We start from the raw sequence: 27,965 nt of genomic DNA, 5'->3' as shown, positions 1-27,965 counted from the left end.
CCAACACAAGAGGTGTTACGGCGGCTACCAGTCAAAATTAGTTCCCAAAATTTACCTTTAAGAATATATGAGTAACACCCCTATTAGGCATGTTAGGAGTGTAACCCCTAATTTGCATATCTGTGGTCAAGCCCAAGGAGTGGGCATCATACTTGCACAAAGAGCTCATTGCTTAGAAAAGGAAAGTTGGATGCAGTTGCTATTGAAGAAGCTCACAGCAAGTTGACAAGAAATTCATCATTTTGGGGTATATAACAGTTGGTGAGTTTAATTATTCTCATTTATTATATTGCATAATGTTGTAATTAGATATTAATGTATTAATTGCAAGATTTCACTTAGAAGATACATATTGCAAGTTGGTCAGTAATTCTACCAACTCTCTCATGGAGTATATATATGTTTCTGTGATGCGAGATAATTATGTGTGCAGCATAATGGGCACACCCAGCAAGATATAATTTACATTTAATGTATGTTCTATTATATGTATGATAGATTCATTTTAGTTTAAGATTCATTTAATCCTTGTATATTATCTGGGATAAGTTGTTTCAGGTATAGATTATGTATTCATTAGTAGCATCATTTTATATATCACATATTGTGTATATAGTCAAGTTAGGGAAAGAAGTGAAAGTAAGTTTAGAGCGAGATGGAGTTTATGACTCATCATCATACTCTGGACAGTGCTCGCATCTCCTCACAAAGGGAAGCCCTACACTGTGCATTCAATGCATGCAATACACCAATACCAGTGTGTGTGAGGGGATGCAGGCCACTCTCTGGCTGGTGATGAATCAGACTCCAGAGCAGTTTCAGAGAAAACCACTGTTTGAGGATCTGTTCCTACACAAACTTAATTCTCACTGATTCAAGCCAGTGTGAATGGGGTTTATAGGAATGTCATTTAGAGACAGAAATGAAAGTTTAGATTTAAGATCATATTAGTTGTTGTACTACAGAAAAGTTGAAGGAATAATTCATGTGTGAAGTATATATGTATTTAGTTAATGTTTATGGTTGATGTTTAATCTCTTTGTCTAATTTATAGAATAGATCATGAATAACAAGTTATGATCAATGTATCATTAACGCATCTAATCACTATTTAGAGCCCAATTCACATTTGAAAGATAAGTCCACAAATAATTTACTTTGGTTTAATAAGAAATTAATCATATCACAATATTACATTTGGTGTTTATCATGTAGTTAAACAAGTATAATAACATAAAGTATTCATGTGTGTATGTAAGACAATTTAATTTAACTTATACAATTTACTTATTAATTCATGTTTATGTTTATTTGTTTCAGCTAACCACACACAGTGCCACACACACAGTGCCACACACACACGCGCAAGGTGGTACACACACACACAGCTGTTTACACACACACTTACACCTACGTCATATAAGCTCAAGCAGTGTTCACACATTACGTTCAAGTCGTGTTCACACGCAAGTTTATGTTAGGAATAAAGTGACACTTCGACATTTGGTATTGCTCGTCGATCTTTATCCATTGAATAAATGCAACAAGGCTTTATTGGTTGGAACTTTAAGACAAGGTCTTCGTGGTGATTATTTAAGCGTCGTGGTGACTTTCAAGTTCGTGTGCGTTAGAACGTTATAGTTTCCCTCCGTGTAGGAAGTTTATTTCGTGAGCTGTAAACGACCCTACACGTCAGTTAGCAACTCGATATATAAGTCAGTTAACAACTGGATATATAAGTCAGTTAACAACTCGCTATATAAGTCAGTTAGCGAATCGCTATATAAGTCAAGATGTCTTCTTCAGAAAAGAGTTCGACGACGAGCAAGCCTGGTGATCACAAGGATACATTAAGGGACTCGCAGTCAGATGATAGCACGCCAATTAAAGCAAAAACTGAGCAGTCAGAAGATGTCGCGTCAATGCGGCATTCTTGCCAAGGTTACGTAAGAAGCTTGGCAAGACAGTTTCAAGAACTTGAGTTTCTCATGTTAAGTGGAGACAACTTCGATGATGCTGAACTCAAGTACAGCCAACTTAAAGGTACATTCCTTCTATATGAAAGGAAGTGCAAAGACTACTTTCGTGAACTATCTTCAGATGAAAAGCGAGCTGAGATGAAATTGTATGAATCTCAGATGCAAAATAAAGCTGAATTTGATCGCCGATACTCAGAATGGGCTGATCAGATGAGACAACCCGTGGTGGAGGATCTACAATCTGAGAACTCAGACAAGCTATCTGTTCGGTCATCGGCAACAAGGAGAAGCGGCTCTAGTCGGGCAAGCGGCCTGAGCTCATCTTCATCGCGACTAAGGGATGTCAAGGTGAAAGCGCATCTCGCCAAGCTGAAGTTAGAACAATTAAAGAAAGCTCAAGAAGTTAAACGAGAGCAGGAAAGGCTCAAAGAACAGTTGGACGCTATGGAGATAGAAAATGAAATAAAAAATGCTGAGGTAGAAGCTCAGCTCTTAGAAGATATTGAGAGTGAAGTTGAGGTAAAGGTAAGAAATTACAATGATGTTAATGACATTATGCATGTACATGTACCACATAGGGTAAATAAGGAACCAAATAAGGAAGAGCGACCAACTGAAAATGTAGTTAAAGATACATGTAACACAGGTCTGTCTAATCTGAACCCTAATGCCCCAGTATGGCAGACTAACCAAAATGCAGCACAGGGACTTGATTTAACTCAACTCTTTCAGGCCCTGAATCTTTCTGCAAATCTCCCAAAACCCGATCTAATGACATTTAATGGTAAACCAATAGATTACCAGTCATTTATTAACAATTTTGAAATCAACATAGAAGGAAAGATTGCGGATAATAGGACAAGATTAATGTATCTCATTCAATACTGCTCAGGGGTAGCAAGGAGCAGTATTGAGAATTGTGTCCTAATGGGTGGGGACCTTGGGTATATAGAAGCCAAAAGAATACTCAGGGAACAGTTTGGACAACCTTACGTTGTGGCCCAGGACCATCTCAAGAAAGTCCTTAATCGCCCCCAAGTAAAATCGAATGATGGGGCAGGGATGTGGTCATTGGCTAGGGACATGCAAAGATGTCAGATGGTTCTTAGTCAAATGGGTTATATGGCAAATGTAAATAACTCAGACAATTTACTAAAGATTCAACAGCTTCTCCCCATCCATCTCCAGTCAGAGTGGGCCAAGCAAGCTCACAGATTGATGGAGAACAATGCAGTTCCGACGTTCGAAGTGATGACAACCTTCGTGGAGAAGGCCGCTAAACTGGCCAACAATATGTTTGGCCAAAACATTGGGCGGTCCTCCCCGAAGGAGAAAACACAACCTTCGAAGACTCAACCTAAGAGAAAGGGCACCACCCTGACAACGCAAGGCAACAGCCAAAAACAGCAGACGCCGGGACAGGATAGCAGGCCAAGCAACAAGTGCCCCTGCTGTTCTAATGATCATAGGCTGAGTGCATGCAAGGTCTTCAAGCTAAAGCCCTATGAGGACAGATTCAAGCTGGCTCAAAAGGTAAGGGTATGTTTCAACTGCCTCCTGCCATCACACATGGCTAAGAACTGCACCAGCGAAGGTAGGTGCAGGAAAGAAGGATGCCAGAAGAAGCATCACACCCTTCTTCATTCCTCCACGAAGCAAAGTTCAAGGACAGCTACCACTGGGGCCGGTGAAAGGGAAGAGATTCCACCTGAACCAGTGAGCGACGTCACAGAAGCAGGTCAATGCCATAGTGTGTCTTCCCGAAAGAAGGTGTGCCTGAGAGCTGTTCCTGTGAAGGTCAGGGGCAAAGACAAGGACGTTTTCACCTGGGCACTCCTGGACCAAGGTAGTGATGTATCGCTGTGTGACAGGAAATTAGTGGAGGAACTGGGCATACAGGGAGTCAAAAGAAGCTTCCAACTCACCACAGTTGACACTGTGGGCACCACCAAGACTGGTCTGGAGGTAAGTCTCAAAGTAGAAAACATCCAAGACCATGAAAGCATAACGATGCCAAGAGTATGGACGGTTGAAAGTCTTCCTATATCTGAATCCTGCATTCCAGATGGCACAGATGTAAACAAATGGCCACATCTAAGAGGAATCGAACTTCCCCGTATCGAAAAAAGGGAAGTACGGATCCTGATAGGAGCAGACACTCCAGAGGCTTTCTGGGTGATGGAGCAGAGGATTGGGAAGAGAAAGGAACCCTATGCAGTAAGGTCTTTGCTAGGATGGACTCTTCTCGGACCAACAAGGTCAGCAGACTCCAACACTCCAAACCATGTCAACTTCGCTCGTCTGGAGGAGCAGAGGCTTGATGACCAGCTAAAGCAATTCTGGACAACAGACTTCGGAGCCTACATGGTTGGAGACAAGGTAGGAGAATCCATAGAAGACAGAAGGGCGAGAAAGATGATGGAGGAAAGTACTTCACTAGTTGATGGTCACTACGAAGTTGGTCTTCCATGGCGCCATAGTCCAGCATTCCTACCAGACAGTAGAAAGATGGCTGCCTCAAGGCTTCACTACTTGAAGGGAAAGTTCAATAGGAATGAAGAGATGTACAAAAAGTACAATGCAACTGTACAAGAGTACATAGACAAGGGCTATGCAGAAGAAGTTGAACCATATGAGCACAAAGGTTCTTCTACCAAGCCTCTGTGGTACTTACCGCATCATCCGGTCCTGCACCCTCACAAGCCAAACAAGGTGAGGGTAGTCTTCGACTGTGCGGCACGGTCGAAAGGCCAATCCCTGAACGATCAGCTTCTACAAGGCCCCGATTATACAAACAGCCTCGTAGGAGTACTCACCAGATTTCGACAGGAACCTATTGCCTTGGTAGCGGACGTGGAAGCAATGTTCCACCAAGTCAAGGTGAGAAATGACGACAGGGACGCCCTTAGATTTCTCTGGTGGAAAGATGGAGACACAAGCCGTGAGCCATCAGAGTATAGGATGACGGTGCATCTCTTTGGTGCTACCTCATCACCGAGCATTGCTGGATACGCCTTGAGAAAGACAGCAGATGACAATGAGACAACTGACAACCATCAGGCAACCAAGATCGTCAGACGGAATTTCTATGTAGACGATTGCCTAACATCAGTAAAGTCTGCTGAAGAAGCCTCAAGGTTAGTTAATGAATTGAGAGAGCTGCTGAGCAAAGGTGGGTTTAGGCTCACAAAATGGATCAGTAATGACCGTAATGTACTGTCGTCTGTTCCAGAAACTGAAAGAGCAGCATCTGTACCCAATATGGATCTAGACAAGTTACCAGTAGAGCGAACACTTGGTATACTTTGGGATGTGGACCAAGACTCCTTCGGTTTCCAGGTGAATATCAAGGAGAAACCAACCACAAGACGAGGGATCTTATCTACTGCAAGCTCCCTCTATGATCCATTAGGGTTCGTAGCTCCCTTTGTCCTCCCTGCCAAAGCTCTGCTACAGAAACTTTGTAGGGAAGGACTTGGTTGGGATGAGCCCATCCCAGAGGACGACGAAAGGGAATGGAGCAACTGGCTCCAAAGTCTCCCAATTCTCACTGGCCTCAAGATAGACAGATGCCTCAAGCCCACCTACTTCAAGGACGTGGTGTCAGCCCAACTCCACCACTTCTGCGATGCATCCGAGATTGGATACTCATCAGTAGCTTACCTGCGCCTAACCGAGGAAAGCGGAAGAATACACTGCGCCTTCGTCATGGGTAAGTCAAGACTATCCCCATTGAAGACAGTGTCTATTCCACGACTGGAATTATCTGCTGCAGTTCTTGCAGTCGACGTCAATCGATTCCTGCAAGAGGAACTTGATGTTCCAGTAAATGAGACCTTCTACTGGACAGACTCGACAGCAGTCCTGCAATATATTCGAAACGAAAGTAGGAGATTCCATACTTTCGTTGCCAACAGAGTTGCCAAGATACATGAAGCATCTCACGTATCACAGTGGCGGCACGTTGGTACAAAGAACAATCCAGCTGATGACGGTTCCAGGGGCATGACTGCAAAAGAGTTGATAGACAATCCTCGCTGGTTACAAGGACCACAATTCCTGCAGCAGGACGAGGAGAATTGGCCAGCTCCACCAGAGGTCATCCAGGAACTTTCAGCAGACGACCTCGAAGTTAAGAAGGTACAAGTCCATACAATCACCTCAAAGAACCCCGTAGATGAGCTCATCACAAGATACTCATCATGGATAAGTCTTCTGAGAGGTGTAGCCTGGCTACTTCGATACAAGCAGTACCTCAAATCTCGGGGTGATGATAAGACAGTAAGCGCTGATGACCTGTCGCCTCAAGAGTTGAAGGCTGCAGAAGTTGAAGTAATCAGGTATGTGCAAAATCAGAGCTTCCCAGAAGAGATGAATGAATCATCCACAAGACAAAAGTCATCTCGTCTGGATAAGCTCCATCCAATCAAGGTTGATGGTTTATTGAGGGTAGGAGGAAGGCTTTCAAGAGCTCCCCTAACAGATGAGGAGAAGCATCCTATCATCCTCCCTAATGACCACCATGTGACAACTTTGATAATCAAAGAGCATCATCAACAGGTTGGGCACTCAGGTGCTGTAACCACATGGACAGCTCTGAGACAAAAGTTCTGGGTCCTCAGAGGAGGAACAACGGTAAGAAAGATCATTGGCAACTGCTTCAAATGTAAAAGAAGAAACTCTCCAAGAGGAAAGCAGATCATGGCCGACCTCCCTGAGGAAAGAGTGACCCCAGACAGACCTCCATTCACAACCACCGGATTGGATTATTTCGGTCCATTCCTTGTGAAAAGAGGACGCAGTCAAGAGAAGCGATATGGCTGTGTCTTCACCTGCCTTGCGTCAAGAGCAGTTCATCTTGAAGTTGCACATTCATTGGATACGGATTCCTTCATCAATGCCCTAAGACGGTTTATCAACCGTAGAGGATGTCCGGACAAAATATACAGTGACAATGGCACCAACTTCAAGAGTGGGCACAGAGAGCTGAAAGAAAGCATCACAGCTCTAAATTCGAAGAAGGTCGGAAGGTATCTTGCCCAGACAGGAATACAGTGGGAATTCAACCCACCAGGAGCAAGCCACATGGGCGGAGTCTGGGAAAGGATCATACGTTCTGTAAGAAAGATCCTAGAAAGCCTTCTGAATCAGCAGACCTTAACGGACGAATCCCTCTTGACACTACTAACAGAAGTAGAGGCAATTCTTAATGCCAGACCCCTGACTAAGATAAGCTTAGACCCACGAGACCACGAACCTCTGACTCCGAACCATCTCCTTCTTTTGAGGAGAAGCCAATCACTTCCACCTGGCATCTTCAACAAGGAAGATTGCTACGTCAGGAAGAGGTGGCGACAAGTTCAATACATGGCCGATCAGTTCTGGAAGAGATGGGTGAAAGAGTATCTACCCCTTCTGCAAGAAAGACAGAAGTGGACAAAACCACAAAGAAACTTTGAACCAAATGACCTAGTCCTCATAGCCGATGACAACTTCCCACGTGGTCAGTGGCCCCTGGGTAGGGTTGTCGAAACTTATCCAGACAAGCAGGGTAGGGTCCGACAGGTTGAAGTCAGGGTTGGGTCAAAAATTCTAAAACGTCCCATTTCCAAACTATGCTTACTGGAAGCTCATGGTCATAATTCCTAATTTGGTATCTAATTTACTCTATCTCACTCAAGGTTGTGGTTAAGTTCTATTGTGTAACTCAGAAGAAATTTGAATATTGCGTATCCAATCAAGTACAATTATTTGATTTTTTGTATATTGCTCTTGTTATGTATTTCATGTATTTAATCTATACATGCGTTTCTTATATGAATGTTGTTATATGCCTGTTCAAGAAAAGTTTACTACGTTTGTTATAATATACTGGTATCATGTTTGGTGTGATATATTCACGCCGCCTTTGATAATGAGAATTGATGAGAATGATCATCCTGTGGTCAGTTCATTGGGGCCGGTATGTTACGGCGGCTACCAGTCAAAATTAGTTCCCAAAATTTACCTTTAAGAATATATGAGTAACACCCCTATTAGGCATGTTAGGAGTGTAACCCCTAATTTGCATATCTGTGGTCAAGCCCAAGGAGTGGGCATCATACTTGCACAAAGAGCTCATTGCTTAGAAAAGGAAAGTTGGATGCAGTTGCTATTGAAGAAGCTCACAGCAAGTTGACAAGAAATTCATCATTTTGGGGTATATAACAGTTGGTGAGTTTAATTATTCTCATTTATTATATTGCATAATGTTGTAATTAGATATTAATGTATTAATTGCAAGATTTCACTTAGAAGATACATATTGCAAGTTGGTCAGTAATTCTACCAACTCTCTCATGGAGTATATATATGTTTCTGTGATGCGAGATAATTATGTGTGCAGCATAATGGGCACACCCAGCAAGATATAATTTACATTTAATGTATGTTCTATTATATGTATGATAGATTCATTTTAGTTTAAGATTCATTTAATCCTTGTATATTATCTGGGATAAGTTGTTTCAGGTATAGATTATGTATTCATTAGTAGCATCATTTTATATATCACATATTGTGTATATAGTCAAGTTAGGGAAAGAAGTGAAAGTAAGTTTAGAGCGAGAAGGAGTTTATGACTCATCATCATACTCTGGACAGTGCTCGCATCTCCTCACAAAGGGAAGCCCTACACTGTGCATTCAATGCATGCAATACACCAATACCAGTGTGTGTGAGGGGATGCAGGCCACTCTCTGGCTGGTGATGAATCAGACTCCAGAGCAGTTTCAGAGAAAACCACTGTTTGAGGATCTGTTCCTACACAAACTTAATTCTCACTGATTCAAGCCAGTGTGAATGGGGTTTATAGGAATGTCATTTAGAGACAGAAATGAAAGTTTAGATTTAAGATCTTATTAGTTGTTGTACTACAGAAAAGTTGAAGGAATAATTCATGTGTGAAGTATATATGTATTTAGTTAATGTTTATGGTTTATGTTTAATCTCTTTGTCTAATTTATAGAATAGATCATGAATAACAAGTTATGATCAATGTATCATTAACGCATCTAATCACTATTTAGAGCCCAATTCACATTTGAAAGATAAGTCCACAAATAATTTACTTTGGTTTATATTACATTTGGAGTTTATCATGTAGTTAAACAAGTATAATAACATAAAGTATTCATGTGTGTATGTAAGACAATTTAATTTAACTTATACAATTTACTTATTAATTCATGTTTATGTTTATTTGTTTCAGCTAACCACACACAGTGCCACACACACACGCGCAAGGTGGCACACACACAGCTGTTTACACACACACTTACACCTACGTCATATAAGCTCAAGCAGTGTTCACACATTACGTTCAAGTCGTGTTCACACGCAAGTTTATGTTAGGAATAAAGTGACACTTCGACATTTGTTATTGCTCGTCGATCTTTATCCATTGAATAAATGCAACAAGGCTTTATTGGTTGGAACTTTAAGACAAGGTCTTCGTGGTGATTATTTAAGCGTCGTGGTGACTTTCAAGTTCGTGTGCGTTAGAACGTTATAGTTTCCCTCCGTGTAGGAAGTTTATTTCGTGAGCTGTAAACGACCCTACAATAGGAGATCTCAAACAATCGTCAGAAAACGGTCAACAGCTCCAAGCAATATTATGACCAGGGTCGTGATGCGTGCCGCATAGCTGAAGGAGACAAAGTCATGGTTAAGACTTACCCTCTGTCAAATGCAAAGAAAAACTTCTCAGCCAAACTGGCGCCTCGGTGGACTGGGCCGTTTCGCATCCAGGAGAAACTGACCTCAGTCAACTTTCTCGTCTGCAATGAAGCCAACACTAAAGTGACACGCATTGTTCATGTTGACCAACTAAAGAGGTGCTAATTCCTTCAAACTTTGTTTTTCCACTTTTTGAACAGTTTTGTGAGCCGTACAATTCAGTGGGATCATGAACTTATATGTTTGGATCATTTGTTTTCATGACTGGATCAAGAGCAGACTTGAATTGATTTGGATAGCAACCCGTATTTCCGGATTGGATTTGAACAATGATAGATTTATATTGAAACACTCATATTCAACCACGGACCTTGATAATACGCACGTTTTGCTGGAAAGTTACCTTTGTGAAGTTGTGAACCCTATTAACGACTCAAGATGTGTACCATAAAGTCTTGGACCATTCTAAAAGACAAAATTCTCATCACATGATGTGATTTCTTCATGCATTTTGTTGAGCTTATTAATGCTGTGCTACTTGTCCAGCTTCAGTTAACTATCTGGACTGTGCTTGTGAATGATATCGTGAAAGATTCACTTTTTATTATATACATGTATTGGTTGGATTTGCGAATTTATATACATAAAACTGAAACAAAAGGAAAACAAACCCAACAAATTACAGTTTCTTTACGCCAGTGTTTTTCTTTGGTGAAGGATATGGAGTTATAACAATTTGACACTTGTTTGTTTTGTATTTAGGACTGTTGCTCTTCGAAGTTTTGAGCACTCTGACACATTAAGCTGTGCTGGTGTTAGCACTTTTGGCTCTTTTTTTTGGAAAAATTTCTTCATATATTCTTGTTCGAGCTGTTTTGTGCATCAGAGTTAAAAAAAAAAAATACCCAAGGGGTATTTTGGTGGGGGAGAGTGTAAGGATTGTCACTGTTATTGTCAACCGATACCGAGATGATCGTCTGTGTGATCGGGGTCGGGGGCGACTGCAAAATGGAAGCTTCTCGCCAAGTGACTTACCGTGATCTTCAGAGATTAATGTTGCTAGATTAAAGGTGTTTTCGTTTTAATTCCTGTCTGATTTCTGGTTATTCCTGTCTGTACTTTTGGATCCCCTTATAATTTAAATAGAGTAAGTTTGCGCGAGGTGTGGGAGGTGGGGCTGTACCAAAGCTGTATACGAGACCCATGAGAAGCATAATAGTAACATGTGGCCGGTATCACGTGCGCTCAGCTCAGCTCAGACAACGTGCACGGGGCCGATTGCACGAGAGTGTTCTTCCAAGGACCGTCTTTTGTGTCACTCATTTCTTATGATGCGCTATAAGCGGGGTATCTCTGAAATTTATGATAAAAAATGAAATTCGTAAATTTGATTTTAGATCAATTTTTAAATAATTTTATGGCATATACCATCATTTCATAGACAAAGATTTCGTTTACGTTAACGGAAAAATAAAATATGTTTGCAGAACTAGATAATTTATTTATATACCGGTACGTTTCACATGGCGCATCATAAGAAATGGGCGACACGAAAGACTGTCCTTTTTCAATGACCGTTTCTTGTAAATGGCCTTGGCTTGCATGAACCACGGAAATCCATCGGTTGCGGGCCGGCTGTTGTCTCTCAGCTCAGACTCAGTCATGAGAAAAAATGACTTGAGGAAAACTTAACATCGATTCATTCATCACATATTATTTGTAAGTACATTTCTTGAAGTGAGCCATCTGTATTTGAAATCAATTGGTTAAACAGGAAAGAGCGTGGAAGTAACGTAGGGTCTACCCTGAAACTAAGTCAATGAAGTCGTCGTCTTAATTAGATCTAGTCCCATGTGTTGAAATCTGTGATGTCCAAAATTTTAAAGTGATTGATAGCCCGTCGTCCATCTAGCATAATCTATTTCAATGCAGTTTTGATTCATAACGGCCGGCTTCGAGCAAATTTCACAGCTTAAATTGTTTGTGAATGTCAGTTGTCAAAAGCAAGACTGCTGGAACTCAATAAAGGGTTCAATTCATGCTGCCACGCACAGAAAAAAATCAAGCCATGCATGATGAAGTTGTCATGGTTGTGTGTTGTGTACACCAGAAGTGGGGTCGCAGCATGCGCGACCCACTAAGTTAGAAATCCACTGCCAAACGCAGTTCATGGTGCGAGGTTAGTATTATACCAACCTCGCAATAAAAGTAAGTGGACTGCTGGTCATGCTGGTACTGGTTAGCGACCGACATGACAGATTTCCATTCTCACTCTCAGACTCAGCCATTCTTCTCTGAGTCTGACTCTGTCTTGGTCAGTTAAGACAGTGCGGTGTCTGTGTGTTCCGTGTGTGATGCGAAGCGTGCTGTACATGTGTTCACTGGACTTGTGGGCATTACTAGATTAGAGACAGAGTGCACACCACACATTTTATTATGAAATACATTTTTTTTGGGGGGGATACATTCTATCACACAATTTTTTATTCCCAGAGGTTGGCAGGTCTGACACAGAAGCTCAATTAGATTGTACCATGAATTTATTCCACAATCCTCAACTTATCTGGATTTGAATTACATGCACTTCGATGATTGAACCCTGAACATGCTGAATAAGGGCATGTAACCACAGTCAATATATCTTAACTGGGCTATTTCGGACCAGTAGCCGATATACTGGGCAAAATTGACCCCCCCTCAGATCTCGGCCGCTGATCGTGCGATTGCTGCAAAATTTTGCACGTCTGTAGAGCCGGATGTAAACTACAAGACTATAGTAAAATTTTCAGAAAGTAATAAAATATTTTTTTTATTAAGTATGCAAATAAGTGTATGAAATTTGCCCTATGTTTGTTTTTTGTGTATGTTTTTAACTTTAACTTAAATTAAATAGCTAGTAGAATGCTAATTTTTGATGGGAATATCAATTATTACATTTCTAACATATATTAGGAGTGGGCTATACATGGGTCAAAAATACTTTTTTTGTAATTTCAATATGGGAACAGTTTTTTTTATTCCTTGTAATGTATCTCAACATGAAATGACAATATTTTTTGTCTTGGGTCCGAGAAAAAAGTGTGCCGGGCCAAAATCCAAAATGGCCGCCAAAACCACCCAAAATCACAGTTTTGGCCACAACTTCTTTATTTGGTGGTCTTTTTCTTTGGTTTTGGTGTCTATTCATATGTATTTGGGGGCAGGCAATTTGTTTTTCCTATAATTAGTACTTTTAAACCATTATTTGTAGAGTTAAAAGGTAATTATACCTAAATTTTTCAATTTTTATAGCCTTTTTTCAGCCAAAAAGTAGATTTTATCGTCCTGGGGTTCTTGGATATTAGATGGTATGAGGTCAACAATAGCAAGCAGCTTCATAGAGCTATATCGCTTTTATTCCTCTACTATGGGTTTTACGGATATTTGTGAAATATATCTTAAATAAAAAAATGTTAATTATCCATAGGGGCTATACAGTATACAATGTACTGTACATACTGCACTGCATAAATGCATTGGCCACCATGACAAGGCATGTATAAACTATAGTGTTATACATGTAGAAATGAGCTCTTAGGTTTAGAATTAGATGCCTCAGAAATTGAAGATATGTTTTGTCTCAGAAACTGAGGACATGTTTTGTCAAATATGCTAATTCAGGGGGCGGAGAAAGCTAATTAACCCCACATCATGGCATTTCAACTGTAGATATTCTGGGCCCCGTTGCATAAAAATTTACCATTATGTTAACTTAATGGTAACTTACATGGAATCCTTGGTTCTGATTGGCTGTTGATCAACGTTACCATGATTATATAGTTACCTGACCCCATAAACATAGGCCAGTTAGACACCACAACCAGGTAAAAAAAGCCTCCAAATGAAGAAGATATAGCTACATGTAGATATGTGATGTATGTATTATCGTATATGATATGTGATATTTCATGTGCAATTTACGTTGCTGGTTTCATCATGTACATCAGCTGACAAGCAATCAAATTCACAATTCACAATCTAATTTTAAACCTTAAGAGCTAATTTCTATGACTTAAGAGCTTATTTCTATGACACTATAGTTTATATACAGGCCTTGTCATATGTCATGGTGGTCAATGCATAGAAATATGCAGTGTAGTGTGTACAGTAACAGTACATTGTATACTGTATTGCCCCTATGGAAAATTAACATTTTTATTTAATAAGATATATTTCACAAATATCCGTAAAACCCATAGTAGAGGAATAAAAGCAATATAGCTCTATAAAGCTGCTTGCTATTGTTGACCTCGTACCATCTAATATCCAAGAACTCCGGGACGATAAAACCTACATTTGGCTGAAAAAAGGCTATAAAAATTGGAAAATTTAGGTATAATTACCTTTTAACTCTACAAATAATGGTTTAAAAGTGCTAATTATAGGAAAAACAAATTGCCTGCCCCCTAAAACATATGAATAGACACCAAAACCACAGAAAAGGACCACCAAATAAAGAAGTTGTGGCCAAAACTGTGATTTTGGGGGGTTTTGGCGGCCATTTTGGATTTTGGCCCGGCACACTTTTTTCTCGGACCCAAGACAAAAAATATTGTCATTTCATGTTGAGATAAGGTAAAAGGGACACAAAAAAACTGTTCCCACAGTAAAACCAAAAATCACCCATTTATAGCCCACTCCTACATATATCTTCAAAAATATAATAAATTTCTTATGTATTTTATTGTTTTGGAATTCTTATGTATTTCCGTGTTTTTTCTGATGAACTTTGTTGGGAACCCTTTTGTGATCATGAATAGCATAAAATAAATCCATTTAAAGAGAAATTCCAGTAGTTGCAGTTAACACTGATTTCATGAGAAAGTCTGTAAAACAAGGCTTAATTGCCAGTACATGTATATCATCGAGGATCTAGATCTGGTACAGTTACATTAACTGGACTTTGTGAAATCTTGAAATCTACGCTGAAAAATGTTCACACCGAAAATCCCCAACACAGATAAGCGCACGTGGGACAATGTATAATTATTGCTTAGGGCGTCGGGCCCGACGCCCTACCCGAATCCCGTGCTTATTTGCTGATTTCTCAGCAATTACACAATTTCTTCCAGAATCCTTTGGCACATGCGTTTTATTTATACAAACAGACACTTTAGTGGTCATTTCATTGGATTCTGTACGAACTCATTTTGATATCGTTACCAAAACTAGCATTTACCTTTAATGCAACAAAAGTAAAAATAATCATACATTGGTTGAAAAACACAATTTGCATTGACTTTGTACACGGAATCACGTTTTTGATCATTTTTGGGTCTGACATGCACTTACAAAATGTTGCGTGATTTCGGAACTGCATACATGTACCCGGGCATCGCAAATTTGGTCTCAAAAGACTTGAAAGTAAAAAGTTAGTGAGTGATGCGGTCAAAATATTTTGTGCGAGCTCGTAGTGATAAAATTTGTTAAAGGGGGGGTCAAATTGACCCCCCCCCAGTTTAATAAGGGTTAAAGAAGAAGAAAGGAGGGAAACGACAATGGAGAGAGTGGTTGGAGAAAGAAGAGAGAGGGGAAGATAGTTGATCGAGAGACAAGAGAGATGGAAAGAGATAGGGGAGTGGGTGGGCTAGATTAAAGAGAAAGAGTCGGAGAAAGTCAGGCCTAACAAATTATTTTAATCCTTTCATGTTATTCCTTCATTTATAATAATTCATGTAATGTATATGTTCACAACCAGAATAATTTCATTTTAATCATCTACACTGCATTATTTGCCCTCATTATTTCACAGTTATTAGGCATTTAGGATAATAAACCAACTGCTACTTTTTCTTTCTATCTCTATGGTTCGAACACACAGGAAACATGCATGTCTTTGATTGCACAATGACTTGATTTTTTTTTACATGACGTGTTGCCTTTCTTACCAAAAAGCGACACAGTTTGTTTCTGGTTTTTGAGAGGGAGTATTTGTCGCCCGATGGTTCGGGTAGGTGTAGCAGAGGGTAGCGGTAGTGAAATGTAGTGGAGCCAACACAAGCTATCACCTGAGACCTGCCTGAGGTACATGTAAATCTCAACATAATCGTTTTAATTCTCAGTCAGACATCGCTTTGCTTGGCTTTGCCAAACTTTACCATAAATGCCCATAGATCTAATTTGATATGGACTGAAGCTAGAGACCAAATCTTGCGAACATGTGGTGAACAAACGTGTGAGATGCTACTTTGTTTTCACATAGGCAACAATAGTGGATGGTGCATTGTAGAAAGTAAGCACTCTAGAAGGCATTAGGACCTCAATAAGGTTGAAAAAATCCACAAGTAGTTAGTCTTTCAAGCACCATTGTGCAAACTCAACAGACAATTACCAGAAATCATTTTTGTTCTTATCTGAACTTCAAGAAACAACAAATGACATTTAAAAAATCATTAAAAGAGGAAAAAAGTAGGATCACTAAACAAGGCTTGCTGGCAGTTATTGTTTTGAATGAAATTAATTTTTGTTTATTGAAATTAAAAATTTAGTCTTCAGATATCACAAATGACTATATCTGAGGTAAAAATATTTGATTAAAATCTGTGGAATTCGTACAATAGTGATTAAAAGTCAGACTATCCTGGCTTCCTTTCAACGTTATTGAGGTCCCTATGCCCCCTTGAGTGGATAAATAATTAAGCCAAAGTCCTGACTTAATAAGTCCTGCCCTCACGGTGTTTTGTAGAAATCGCACTAGACCTTTATCAAAATGAAAGAATAGGACTTCGGTCTGTGTAATATGCCTTAAAGAAAGGCACATTTCTTTTTTAAAATATTGAAATGGCCCACAATGACATTTTACTTCTTTTCACATGACTTTCATCTTATGAAGATTGGAATCATTTGTCACCCTCTGCAGGTCCATCACTGGTATTCTCTATGTTAATTATTGAGGATGGGGTTGACTAAACAATACCTACGCTTTATACAGAGTGCTGTATTTGGAGTCGTTGGAACAACCAAAGCCAATGTAGTGTTCACCAAAGATCATCAGTTTGTTGCAGTATCTGCTGTAGAACATGTTATCATCTGGAGCTTAAAGAAAGCGGAGAAGGTATTCACTAAAACTGATTTTTAGTACTGGTGATCATTGGTACGGTTGTCAATTCGTCTACTGCCGACTTGTCCAATCACCTCATGGTCTACTTCATTTAGTCTAATGCCATTCTGTCCCTAAACATTTTGTCTAACACAACTATTTGTTCCAGTAGCCATTCGGTCGAATCGTCACTTTGTCTAATCACCAGTTTGTGTATGACCATTTCCGTCTAGTATTTCATTTTCATTCATTTTACACAATTAATACTTAGTCTAATTAGACCAAATTGTATGGACTAAATGGCTATTGAACCAACTGGTTAGTAGATGAAACAGAGTGGCGGAAATGGCAATTAGACCATGTGAATAGTGGAGGAACTTATGGTAGGACAAATGGTAGTAGACGAGTTGACAATTGGATGAATTGGCATAAGACCAAATGAAAATAAAACATTGTACAATCAATTACTAAGCTTTGTATTATGATTGTACTACAGCTAAACTGGAACTGGTTTCTCATCAATGCAACCTTGGTTATGAAATGAATGTCACTAGTAGATAAGAAAATTAGCAAAATAGATGTTGCAAAGGTTTGGAAGAAATCAGACAAGTAATGAGAAAGTTATAAATATTTAATAGGTGAATGTGTGTAGTGAGATTGAATAAAGAAAAATATTGTTTATTTTGATATCATAATTCAACAAATAAGTGTACACATGCTGTAATGTGATTTTAGGAACCAACAAAGTAATCAGGAATTCATCTCCAGAAATACACATTCTTTGAACTACAGACAAATATTTTGCCAGAAATTTTTAGTTGCTCTTCATCACATTTTGAATGTTGGTTCTTCTGAATAGCAATCCTTTGCTTAATACTTCATTCATTCTATTTTTCTGCCCATATAGGTACTATTACTTGAAGGCAGTAAACATGAGGTCACTTGTCTTGCTCAGACTGATGCTCGTCCAATCATTGCTGTTGGTTATTCAGATGGATCTATTAAGCTCTTTGATAGTAATAATGGAGATGTGATTGTTACATTTAATGGTCATAAGACAGCTGTATCTACAATGCATTTTGATGAACATGCTCTTCGTCTTGCTTCTGGCTCAAAGGTCAGCTCATATAAAACTTGTTATAAATTCAAATTTAAAATAACAGTTTAAAGCTAGTGAAGTAATTCAATTTGATGATTGGCTGATTATGAACTTGTTATATAAAGTCTTCTTGAAACAGTTCCCTTTTGAATATACAGATAAAAGCTGTACCAGGCTTTAAAACCAGTTTTCAGAATTCAGGACTAAGTTCTAGTTTATTGAACTGAATTGATTTGATAAATTCAATTTGGATCATGTTATTGTTTTTTATATTTATTTACTGAGCTTTCCCAGAATTGCTGAAAACACAACAAGAAAATGAATTTGTTATTAAAAATATAAAATAAATCTTGCAGTCCTAAAAGTCTTGATCAAATTTTTTTAAAGTCCCCTTTTAAATATACATTACATGTATCTGATACTGAAAGAAATGTTTACTCTTCTTGTCTTGTTTTATTACATAATTTTTTTCTCCAACTGATGACTTTATTGTACAGGACACTGATGTAATAATATGGGATGTCGTTAATGAGAGTGGTCTGTATAGATTAAAAGGTCATCGTGGTATGGTGACCAGGGTTAACTTCATGGCACATCACAATATTGTCATCTCAAGGTCAGTAGGCATCATCTTTCTTTCATAGTGCTATATGTATTGTAAGACATTGTTTCTTTATCATGGAGGCATTACGGTCTCGTGGTTAAGACTTTCAATCAGAGGGACATGAGTTTGATTCATAGCCATGGCATGTTTCTCTTCAGCAAGAAATTCACCAACATTGTGCTGCACTCGACCGAGGTGAGATAAATGGATACTGGCAGGAAGTCATTCCTGAGAAAGGTTTGCGCACCAGAATGGGTAGACTAGCTTAGCCGGGGTAATATTCGAGCGCCTTAAGGACCTAACAAGGGGTATACTTGCGCTATATAAATACTATGTTATTTATTTGTATTGTTATTTAATGAAGTGGGTGATATGATAGTACTGGTACCAGTGTGTTGGCTCAGTTGGTAGAGTGTCTGTCTCACAATCAGGAGGTCAGGGGTTCAAACCCCGGCCGTGTCAGACCAAAAGACGTTAAAAGATGGGAGTTGCTGCTACCCTATTGGGTGTTAAACAATTGAGGGGATAGATTTTTTGTAGTAATTTGTTTCCTTTCATTTATCCTTAGTTCCAAGGATACATTTGTAAAGTTCTGGGATTTAGACACACAGCATTGCTTCAAGACACTGGTTGGACATAGAAGTGAGGTGAGCAATTTCATAATCAATAATATGATTGTAGACATTAACAGAAAGTCAACAGAACAAGCATTATAAAGGTAGTAATTTTTGGAGTACTGCCAGTGAAAGTTATTGTAAATAGGAGTGGGCTATACATGGGTCAAAAATACTTTTTTTGTAATTTCAATATGGGAACAGTTTTTATTTATTCCTTGTAATGTATCTCAACATGAAATGACAATATTTTTTGTCTTGGGTCCGAGAAAAAAGTGTGCCGGGCCAAAATCCAAAATGGCCGCCAAAACCGCTCAAAATCACAGTTTTGGCCACAACTTCTTTATTTGGTGGTCTTTTTCTTTGGTTTTGGTGTCTATTCATATGTATTTGGGGGCAGCCAATTTGTTTTTCCTATAATTAGTACTTTTAAATCATTATTTGTAGAGTTAAAAGGTAATTATACCTAAATTTTTCAATTTTTATAGCCTTTTTTCAGCCAAAAAGTAGATTTTATCATCCTGGGGTTCTTGAATATTAGATGGTACGAGGTCAACAATAGCAAGCAGCTTCATAGAGCTATATCGCTTTTATTCCTCTACTATGGGTTTTACGGATATTTGTGAAATATATCATATTAAATTAAAACAAATGTTAATTATCCATAGGGGCTATAAAGTATCAATGTACTGTACATACTGCACTGCATAAATGCATTGACCACCATGACAAGGCATGTATAAACTATAGTGTTAAACATGTAGAAATGAGCTCTTAGGTTTAGAATTAGATGCCTCAGAAATTGAAGATATGTTTTGTCTCAGAAACTGAGGACATGTTTTGTCAAATATGCTAATTCAGGGGGCGGAGAAAGGTAATTAACCAAACATCATGGCATTTACACTGTAGATATTCTGGGCACCGTTGCATAAAAATTTACCATTATGTTAACTTAATGGTAACTTTACATGGAATCCTTGGTTCTGATTGGCTGTTGATCAACGTTACCATGATAGTTACCTGACCCCATTAACATAGGCCAGTTAGACACAACCAGGTAAAAAAAGCCTCCAAATGAAGAAGATATGGCTACATGTACACATGTGATGTACGTATATGATATGTGATATTTTTATGTGCAATTTACGTTGCTGGTTTCATCATGTACATCAGCTGACAAGCAATCAAATTCACAATTCACAATCTAATTTTAAACCTTAGGAGCCTATTTCTATGACACTATAGTTTATATACAGGCCTTGTCATATGTCCTGGTGGTCAATGCATGGATATATGCAGTGTAGTATGTACATTAACAGTACATTGTATACTGTATTGCCCCTATGGATAATTTTTTTTTATTGAATAAGATATATTTCACAAATATCCGTAAAACCCACAGTAGAGGAATAAAAGCAATATAGCTCTTTGAAGCTGCTTGCTATTGTTGACCTCTTACCATCTAATATTCAAGAACTCCAGGACGATAAAACCTACATTTGGCTGAAAAAAGGCTATAAAAATTGGAAAATTTAGGTATAATTACCTTTTAACTCTACAAATAATGGTTAAAAAGTGCTAATTATAGGAAAAACAAATTGCCTGCCCCCTAAAACATATGAATAGACACCAAAACCAGAGAAAAAGACCACCAAATAAAGAAGTTGTGGCCAAAACTGTGATTTTGGGGGTTTTGGCGGCCATTTTGGATTTTGGCCCGGCACACTTTTTTCTCGGACCCGAGACAAAAAATATTGTCATTTCATGTTGAGATAAGGTAAAAGGAACACAAAAAAACTGTTCCCACAGTAAAACAAAAAATCACCCATTTATAGCCCACTCCTATTGTAAATCAAAAGTTTTATTTTTTGGGGTGAATTGAGACGATGATATGGGTTTCCACAAAGAATCGTCTCCGACCAAAATCTTGCTGAAGTGCATCATTGATTGAACCATGCAGTTGTCAAATATTGGAATCTTATTCTTTGTGAATCACCCCTCCCCCAAGATTTTACTTCAATTGTTCTACCCCAGTCTTCCCATTTCGGATCAGTCTCCATCAACCCAATTCAATATTCCTGGTGGGTGTTTCATAAAGCTGTTGGTAAGTTAAGAGCGACTTTAAGAATGATTGGTGAACCTTTCTTACGCACGTAACCATAGCCAATGAATATACCATTTACCACAATAAAGGATCACCAGTCTTAAATTACGAACAGCTTTATGAAACACCCACCAGGTTCTGTTTATTATCAAGTTCTTTGGAAAAAAAAGTTTAAGAGGAACATTCAGATTTGAATCTCAGCAACTACAGTGTGACATCATTTAAAGGCATTGTGCATGCATCATGGCCTCATCCACTTTCCATTAAAAGTACAACTTGCCCTTGTTTTTTCTTATACATGTGAAATCACCCAACTTGCTATGTCTCTTCATGTCCAGTCTGATGTAAAAGATTTCAATCTGTAGTTAACAGGTATACTGTACTATGTTGAAAAGCATGGAAGTGTTCAATAATTTTCTGCTGACAACTGGTGGCACTGACTGCATTCATGATTTTTGATTGGCTAAGAAGCAGATGCCTCTGACTGTTCCTATAGCAACTACCAGAGAATTACCATTTTTAAAAATGTTTTTGCTGCTGACAACTTTCATGAAATGGTCTCATGATCAGTGGATATGCACCTTGTTCTTGTCTACTCTGAAATTCATGAATGTTGAAATTGAACAGTCAAAATGATTGAACAAAAGTGGGGATGATGATAGTATGATACTATGACAATATTATGTTTTAATCATTTGAAAGAGTGATTTAAACATGTATTTGTGGATTTATTGTGGTAGGAATTGTGCAGCCAATAAGAATCTGTTGTTGTTAAACAGGTATGGGACTTTGCTCTGCTACCTGACGATAAAGGACTAGTGACTGGAACATCAGGGAGCGATCTTCAAGTATGGGAAATCACCTTCCAAGATGAGGTAAACCAATTTATTGGCAGTTATTATATTCTTGTTGGAGTGAAACCTCAAAAAAAATTCTGATTCTCATGTTATATTAATAAAGTTGATAAATTTAAAGTTGTAAATTCATATCAGTATAATAAAAGTGTCATTGATGGCTATTAGTTAGCTTTTAATTATTGCAATAGTTTTTTTAAGGATGGGTAAAGTAAAATTATATTACTTTCAAAGATACACTTTTGAAAGTTATGATTGGAAATATACATGTAAATTTTGCTGTGTTTGATCATCTTGCTAATTTTGTTATGTTTTTCTGAATGTTGCACATGGAAATCAAATTTATTTGTTACAAGTATGTTTGCAGAGACCAAATAAAACATTTTGCATCTTGTATTTTCTTAATTTCTTCTACTTTTCTCTTCCTCATATTGATGTTGCTTTTAAATTGTAATCATTTTTTTTTGTGAAACAGCTAGAAGGTGATGATGGAGAGAACAAAGGACCATCTCCTGCCAAAAGACCAAGAAGGACAATGAATGAAGATGATGATGAGGAGGATGAGGAGGATGAGGATGATGAAGAAGGTGATGATAATGTAAGCACCCATGCATTCTTTCTCTTATGTGACTCAACCTTGTAATGGTCAAATGAGGCCTGAATGCAGGACAAACGGTTCCATAAAAATTGCTCAGGCGGCATTAATTACTCTGCTATAAGTTCCACACATCAAATGACTATGTTTACCCCATGATTCAACACTACCCTATCCTAAACCTATTAAACTCCACTGCAACCCTAGCCTTAACCCCACATCTCAAATGAAATAAAGCCTGGAGCATTTGTTGCCTTAGAAAATGACATGTCACTGGACAAACATGATATCAAAACTAAAGTTTTAACATGTGAACTTTCACAAAATCCTCAGTTCCTGTAATAGATTTTTATCTTTGCTTAATTCAATTGTACTGTAAACCCTTTCTCCTCGGATTATGCCCATCATTGTGCTTTTGAATAACCTTTCAGACGTCTTTTGTCTGATCAACCCAAAGAGTACTCAAAGCATTAAAAAAAATAGATATGTTCTTGCAGCTGTGGTTTATGGCAATAGTTGATATGTTGCTGTTGTATTTCATGTTTAGTCTTTTGATGATAATTTTCAGGTACATGTAGTTAGATATTTAGTGTTCACTTAAAAGTTATTTGCATCTTCCATTTACATTTTTACTCTGTTTAGAGTCATCTGAGCTGGGGCCCATTGCAGATAGAGTTGCAATCAATCGCAACTCTAAAAATCAAGCGCAACTTGATTTTCAACCAATCAACAGCGCGCATTTGGGACTTGCAATTGATTTTTTGACTTGCGTTTAAATGCAACTCTTTCTGCAACAGGCCCCTGTATTTATGTTTTTACTGTTTGTTTTACAGAGTATCTTAACCTGTGTCAAAGCTGGAACCATCCTAAGGAAGGGAAGTGATAGAGTAGTATCTTTACACATTGATTCTACAGGAAGAATACTGGGATGCCATGTAAGTATCCAACAAGCCTTGTCTGACATCATCAATAAAATGGGAGGTATTCTGTTATACCTCTTCTATGAAAGAGCAGGTTAGACTGTCATGATAGTTCAATGGTCAGTTTCAATTTAAAATGACCCTGAGTAAAGACATGCTCAATATTTCTTTTGTCTTGCAATCCAAACAAGGCAAAACATGAGCTAAAATGAAGAAATAGTGTGAACAAACCCAGAGCTATCATATGCCGTCAGAAAATTGTGGTGAATCAAGGATTAGTGCCAGAGTCTTTTATTATAGAAATCACTAGAATTCTAAAAGCAAGAACAATAGATATTTCTGTCTGAATAGAATAGTGTCTGTTCAAATTGGTATTTTGCTTCAGTAATGCACAGATGACTAAAGTTTCTCACAAGGCTGAGAACTTGGGATAAAAGTGTATCATTTAAGTTGAGACAACTGATATTTCTAAATAACACTTGTCTCAACTTCCATGATACAATACTCTTCATCAAAACATGATATTCCTTTATAGCATTTTTCAATACACACACTACCCCTTTATATTTTGCTCTAATCTGTTAGGGTCCAAGCCCCAATCTTGAGCTTTTCAAAGTTTGTAATGCTCAGGAGCAGAAGAAGAAACTACTCAAGAAGCAGAAGAGAGAAAGAAAACGATCAAGGTTAGTCAGTACTTTTATATGATCACTTTATTTGCAATTCCATGAAACTAACCCACCAAGCTTTTTTCTCAATTATAGAGTTGTAACCTTCATTGTCTACCTCTCTTTCCATGCTCTTCTTTCTTCTCCCATTTTCTTCCCTTCGTATTTTTCTGCTTGAAAAATTATAGGGTGGGGATTTACCTCTACCCACCCTGTAGCACTGCTCGTGTATGTGGGATCGTGGAATAATTTCTGTTTCCTATTTCATATGAAAATTTTAATTGCTGTCAAATTATCCTACTGAAGTATTAAGAATAGAGGTAACTTTGAATGATTTATAATATGGAAAGGGTTATTTTTTATGGAGTTTGTCTTATATTTGTGATTAACAGCATTACTGTTCAAATTACTTTCAAATTTGAAATTTCATTGATTTGGAACTTATTACATTGTATGCTTTTTTTTCCAGAAGCAACTTATTGAAATTACTTTCGAGTGATTGCTAGAACCTCATGCCAAAATCCTGCAAGTGGCTTTCCATTGCTCACTGTTACTCAGAAACAAAACATTGGTATCCGTAATGCTGAAATGCAAAAAAAGAAAATATTGAGACATGTTGGCTTGATTACTCTCTGTTCTTTTGTGTGTTTAGAGGTGAAGATGGTGATGAAGTAGATGTATCTAACATCAAGCTAACAGCGGAAGATAAGATTCAACCTCTTACAAATATCAAAGCTTCGGCAAAACTCAGGTAAAACTCATCTTTTTCTCAAGTAGCCTGTTGGTTCATAGGACTACGAGGAGTAGTCTGTATGATACACAAAGAGTGAATATGCACTTGTATGATGGTATAAGATGAAAGATGTTCTATTCAACCAGGTGTCTCTCTTTCACAAGAAACAGAATCTTGTACTATCATGCAGTTAGGAATGTTTGCTATTTATTTATCTGTAGTATGAATGATTGGTTTTCCCCTTTCATGATATGCAAGCTAACTAGGCATTGCGCAATTTGACTACATCCTTTGCGACTGTCTGTAAAAGAATCTATAACAAAGCACATCATAGACAACAAAGTGAACAGGATGTGGGGTAAGTTCAGGACAATGGGATTATCTGATCCTAGACATTTAATCAACCCTTCGTCCGTTTTGCCAATACCTTATTAAAACAGAATGCTTGAAAGACTTCCAAAACATTTTCTCTAAAGGGCAGTTTGATATTCCATGTTGTGGTGCATTGTGGCCCAGTGGATTAATATTCTGACTTTGAAACAGAGGGTTGGAGGTTCGAATCCCAGCCATGTCGTAATTTCCATCAGCAAGAAATTAATCCACAATGTGCTGCACTCATCCCAGATGAGGTGAATGGGTACCTGGCAGGAATTATGCCTTGAAATGCCACCGCGCTGTAAAAGGCTGCGAGGCTAAAACAAGGGTAATAATATCCAAGTCATTTGGAAGCGCACAGGGAGGTTATGACATAATGTGATATGCGCTATACAAGAACTGCGTTATTTATCATGTCTATTTCTTGTTTAGATCCTTCCATTCTTACATGGATAGGAATGGAGAAGTGAGACTGGTAACCCTTTTACAGAACAACACCCTAGAAGCATACAAGGTAGATCTTACAGCTGATAAACCTGTTGGGAATAAAGAATATGTTATCAGTCTTGCTGGTCATCGTCATGATGTCAGGACACTATCAATTAGCTCTGATAATACAGCTTTGCTTTCTGCAGGAGGGAATGCTGTCAAGATATGGAACAGGTAAGATCATTTTATATGCAGTTGCATGTTGGTCTTATTTGCATGTATAAGAGAATCTAACCTTGGTAATAAAATGTTATGTGTGAAAAAAGTAGATAAACCAAAGAAGATATTAGCTAACTCTTCTAATTTGATTTAAATTCGGAGGGTAAATCTCTGAAAAGATCTTTTCAGAGATTGAGAGGCATGAAGTAACTGATTTTTTTTATATCTCAACTTCCATCTGTATAACATGTAGAATAAATAAAACAGTCACTGGTGAAGCTTGTAGTCAGGCTATCAATTCTCTTGAGCTTAGTACATGTAGTCTAGAATACTGAAATTCTCTATTGATCAATGAAACAGATTGTGAAAGGTTGCAGCGCATTCAAAATCATGCCACTTGGATCATCTTGAAAAATTGGAAGTATGATTGAGCCCCTCTGTTGAAACAGTTGCACTGGTTACCAGTTGACAAAAAAAATCTTACAAAGATACATTGTTAGTCTATAAGTGTATGCATAAAATGGCACCTGAATACCTCTGTAGTACATGTAGATCACTCCGACCACATTGCAGATGGAATAGTTTACCAATTCATATTCAATCATGTGCTCTTGTTGATTCATTTATAAGACTTTTGAAAACATATTTATTATTGTTGTAGTGTAATTGTAGTATTGTAATATTGGAGAGAAAGTTGTATATGTGAAGTGCATAGAGCAGTTTTGATTGTGTGCTATATGTATAAGCACCAATTTATTACTATTATTTATTATTTTCATCTCCCAATACTCCACTTATGTAATCTTTATTCATTGTTTGTAGATCCACTCAGCAGTGTATTCGAACCATGAAGTGTGGTCATGCATTATCATCTATCTTTGCTCCAGGAAACAGGCATTGCATTGTGGGTAATAAGGTAAGTTACTGATTTATATACTATGCAAAAAAAGAGGGTTTTATCAAGTTTGGTGTTGGGCTGTTTCTACATCGGCATGGTGCCAAACTAAAAATGAAACTGGCCTTTGGTATTTGAACGAATCTCTCCAGGGGATAGGCTACTAATATCGTGATGGGAGCATAATTTACCATTCAACTCACAAGTTTTTTCTCTGCATTCTCTCTTTCTTTTCACTTCAATTGTAAGTATCTTTATTATGTATTTTGTAGGTAAGAGTATCATTTTAGATATGTATTTGATTTATAATGTGTGTAGATGAAAACAAATAGTTCGGAAGCAAATTTATCCATTTAAAATGAAAAAAAATTATGATTTTTATCTTACAAATAATTTTAAATTTCTGTCATATTTTCTTGATTTTGATTGAAACCATATAGGCAGGTCAACTAGAAATGTTTGATATTGCGTCTGGTTCATTGATGGAATCTTTTGAGGCACACGAGGGAGCTGTTTGGTCTATCTGTTTATCACCAGATAAGGTAAGCTTCCCCTTTCTGTATGTAACTATTATTGATATGAACACACTATCATTACTTTGGTATTGCTAATGTCCATAATAGGAACATATGCTACACTACTGTGTGTGTAAAAAAAAAACTTGGCACCTCACAAACCCCCAATTTAAGGAAAATATATACATGGCTTGAAAGAGTATTGTCTCCCAAATAATTTGATACCATATTTATGTGGTATGTGTTAACACCTGGATGATCAGGTATGTCGTCAGTGTTTTGGTTTGAAAGAAAGTACTGACAACGTGCCCGCCAATCATCAAAATCAAACTATACTGTTGGGGCGACACATTCCGGTGTTCTATTTGTTAGCTATTTTCTATAATCATTCTTATGTTTTATTCTTGGTTTCCCTTTTTCAAGCCTTTGAGGCTTTTTGGGATACCTTTTTCTTTCATTATTTTTTTTTTATCAATGTTTCATGATTATATTTGTATAGTTATGTTCAAAATAATGTATGATATTTGCATGTTTTACTATAATATTGAAAGAAATAGATGAGAGTATTTCC

General features: G+C 37.8%; 2 protein-coding genes across 2 annotated transcripts in view; both read left to right on the top strand.

The window, feature by feature from the left end:
• Positions 1-16: 16 nt before the first annotated feature.
• Positions 17-7,628, top strand: LOC121412436. Its single transcript, XM_041605247.1, has 2 exons — positions 17-261; positions 1,321-7,628. The coding sequence occupies exon 2, from the start codon at positions 1,794-1,796 to the stop codon at positions 7,626-7,628; it is 5,835 nt and encodes a 1,944-aa protein (XP_041461181.1). The 5' UTR covers positions 17-261; positions 1,321-1,793.
• Positions 7,629-11,310: 3,682 nt separating this feature from the next.
• LOC121413235 (WD repeat-containing protein 3-like) overlaps positions 11,311-27,965 on the top strand; it is a 31,049-nt gene continuing 14,394 nt past the window's right edge. The window contains exons 1-13 of the mRNA XM_041605981.1: positions 11,311-11,414; positions 16,594-16,788; positions 17,681-17,890; positions 18,370-18,488; positions 19,045-19,123; positions 21,974-22,069; positions 22,524-22,646; positions 23,477-23,578; positions 24,149-24,246; positions 24,881-24,979; positions 25,769-25,999; positions 26,807-26,900; positions 27,320-27,421. Coding sequence (XP_041461915.1) covers positions 16,630-16,788; positions 17,681-17,890; positions 18,370-18,488; positions 19,045-19,123; positions 21,974-22,069; positions 22,524-22,646; positions 23,477-23,578; positions 24,149-24,246; positions 24,881-24,979; positions 25,769-25,999; positions 26,807-26,900; positions 27,320-27,421 — 1,512 coding nt within the window. The 5' untranslated portion in view covers positions 11,311-11,414; positions 16,594-16,629. The remainder of the gene's footprint in view (positions 11,415-16,593; positions 16,789-17,680; positions 17,891-18,369; positions 18,489-19,044; positions 19,124-21,973; positions 22,070-22,523; positions 22,647-23,476; positions 23,579-24,148; positions 24,247-24,880; positions 24,980-25,768; positions 26,000-26,806; positions 26,901-27,319; positions 27,422-27,965) is intronic.

The sequence above is a fragment of the Lytechinus variegatus genome, chromosome 4, assembly GCF_018143015.1.
Source record: "Lytechinus variegatus isolate NC3 chromosome 4, Lvar_3.0, whole genome shotgun sequence".
NCBI classification, from domain to species: Eukaryota; Metazoa; Echinodermata; class Echinoidea; order Temnopleuroida; family Toxopneustidae; genus Lytechinus; species Lytechinus variegatus.
This window is presented reverse-complemented; position numbering and strand designations above follow the sequence as displayed.

Coding starts and splice junctions, on each gene's coding strand:
- LOC121412436 (XM_041605247.1), top strand. CDS start 1,794: ATGTCTTCTTCAGAAAAGAGTTCGACGACGAGCAAGCCTGGTGATCAC.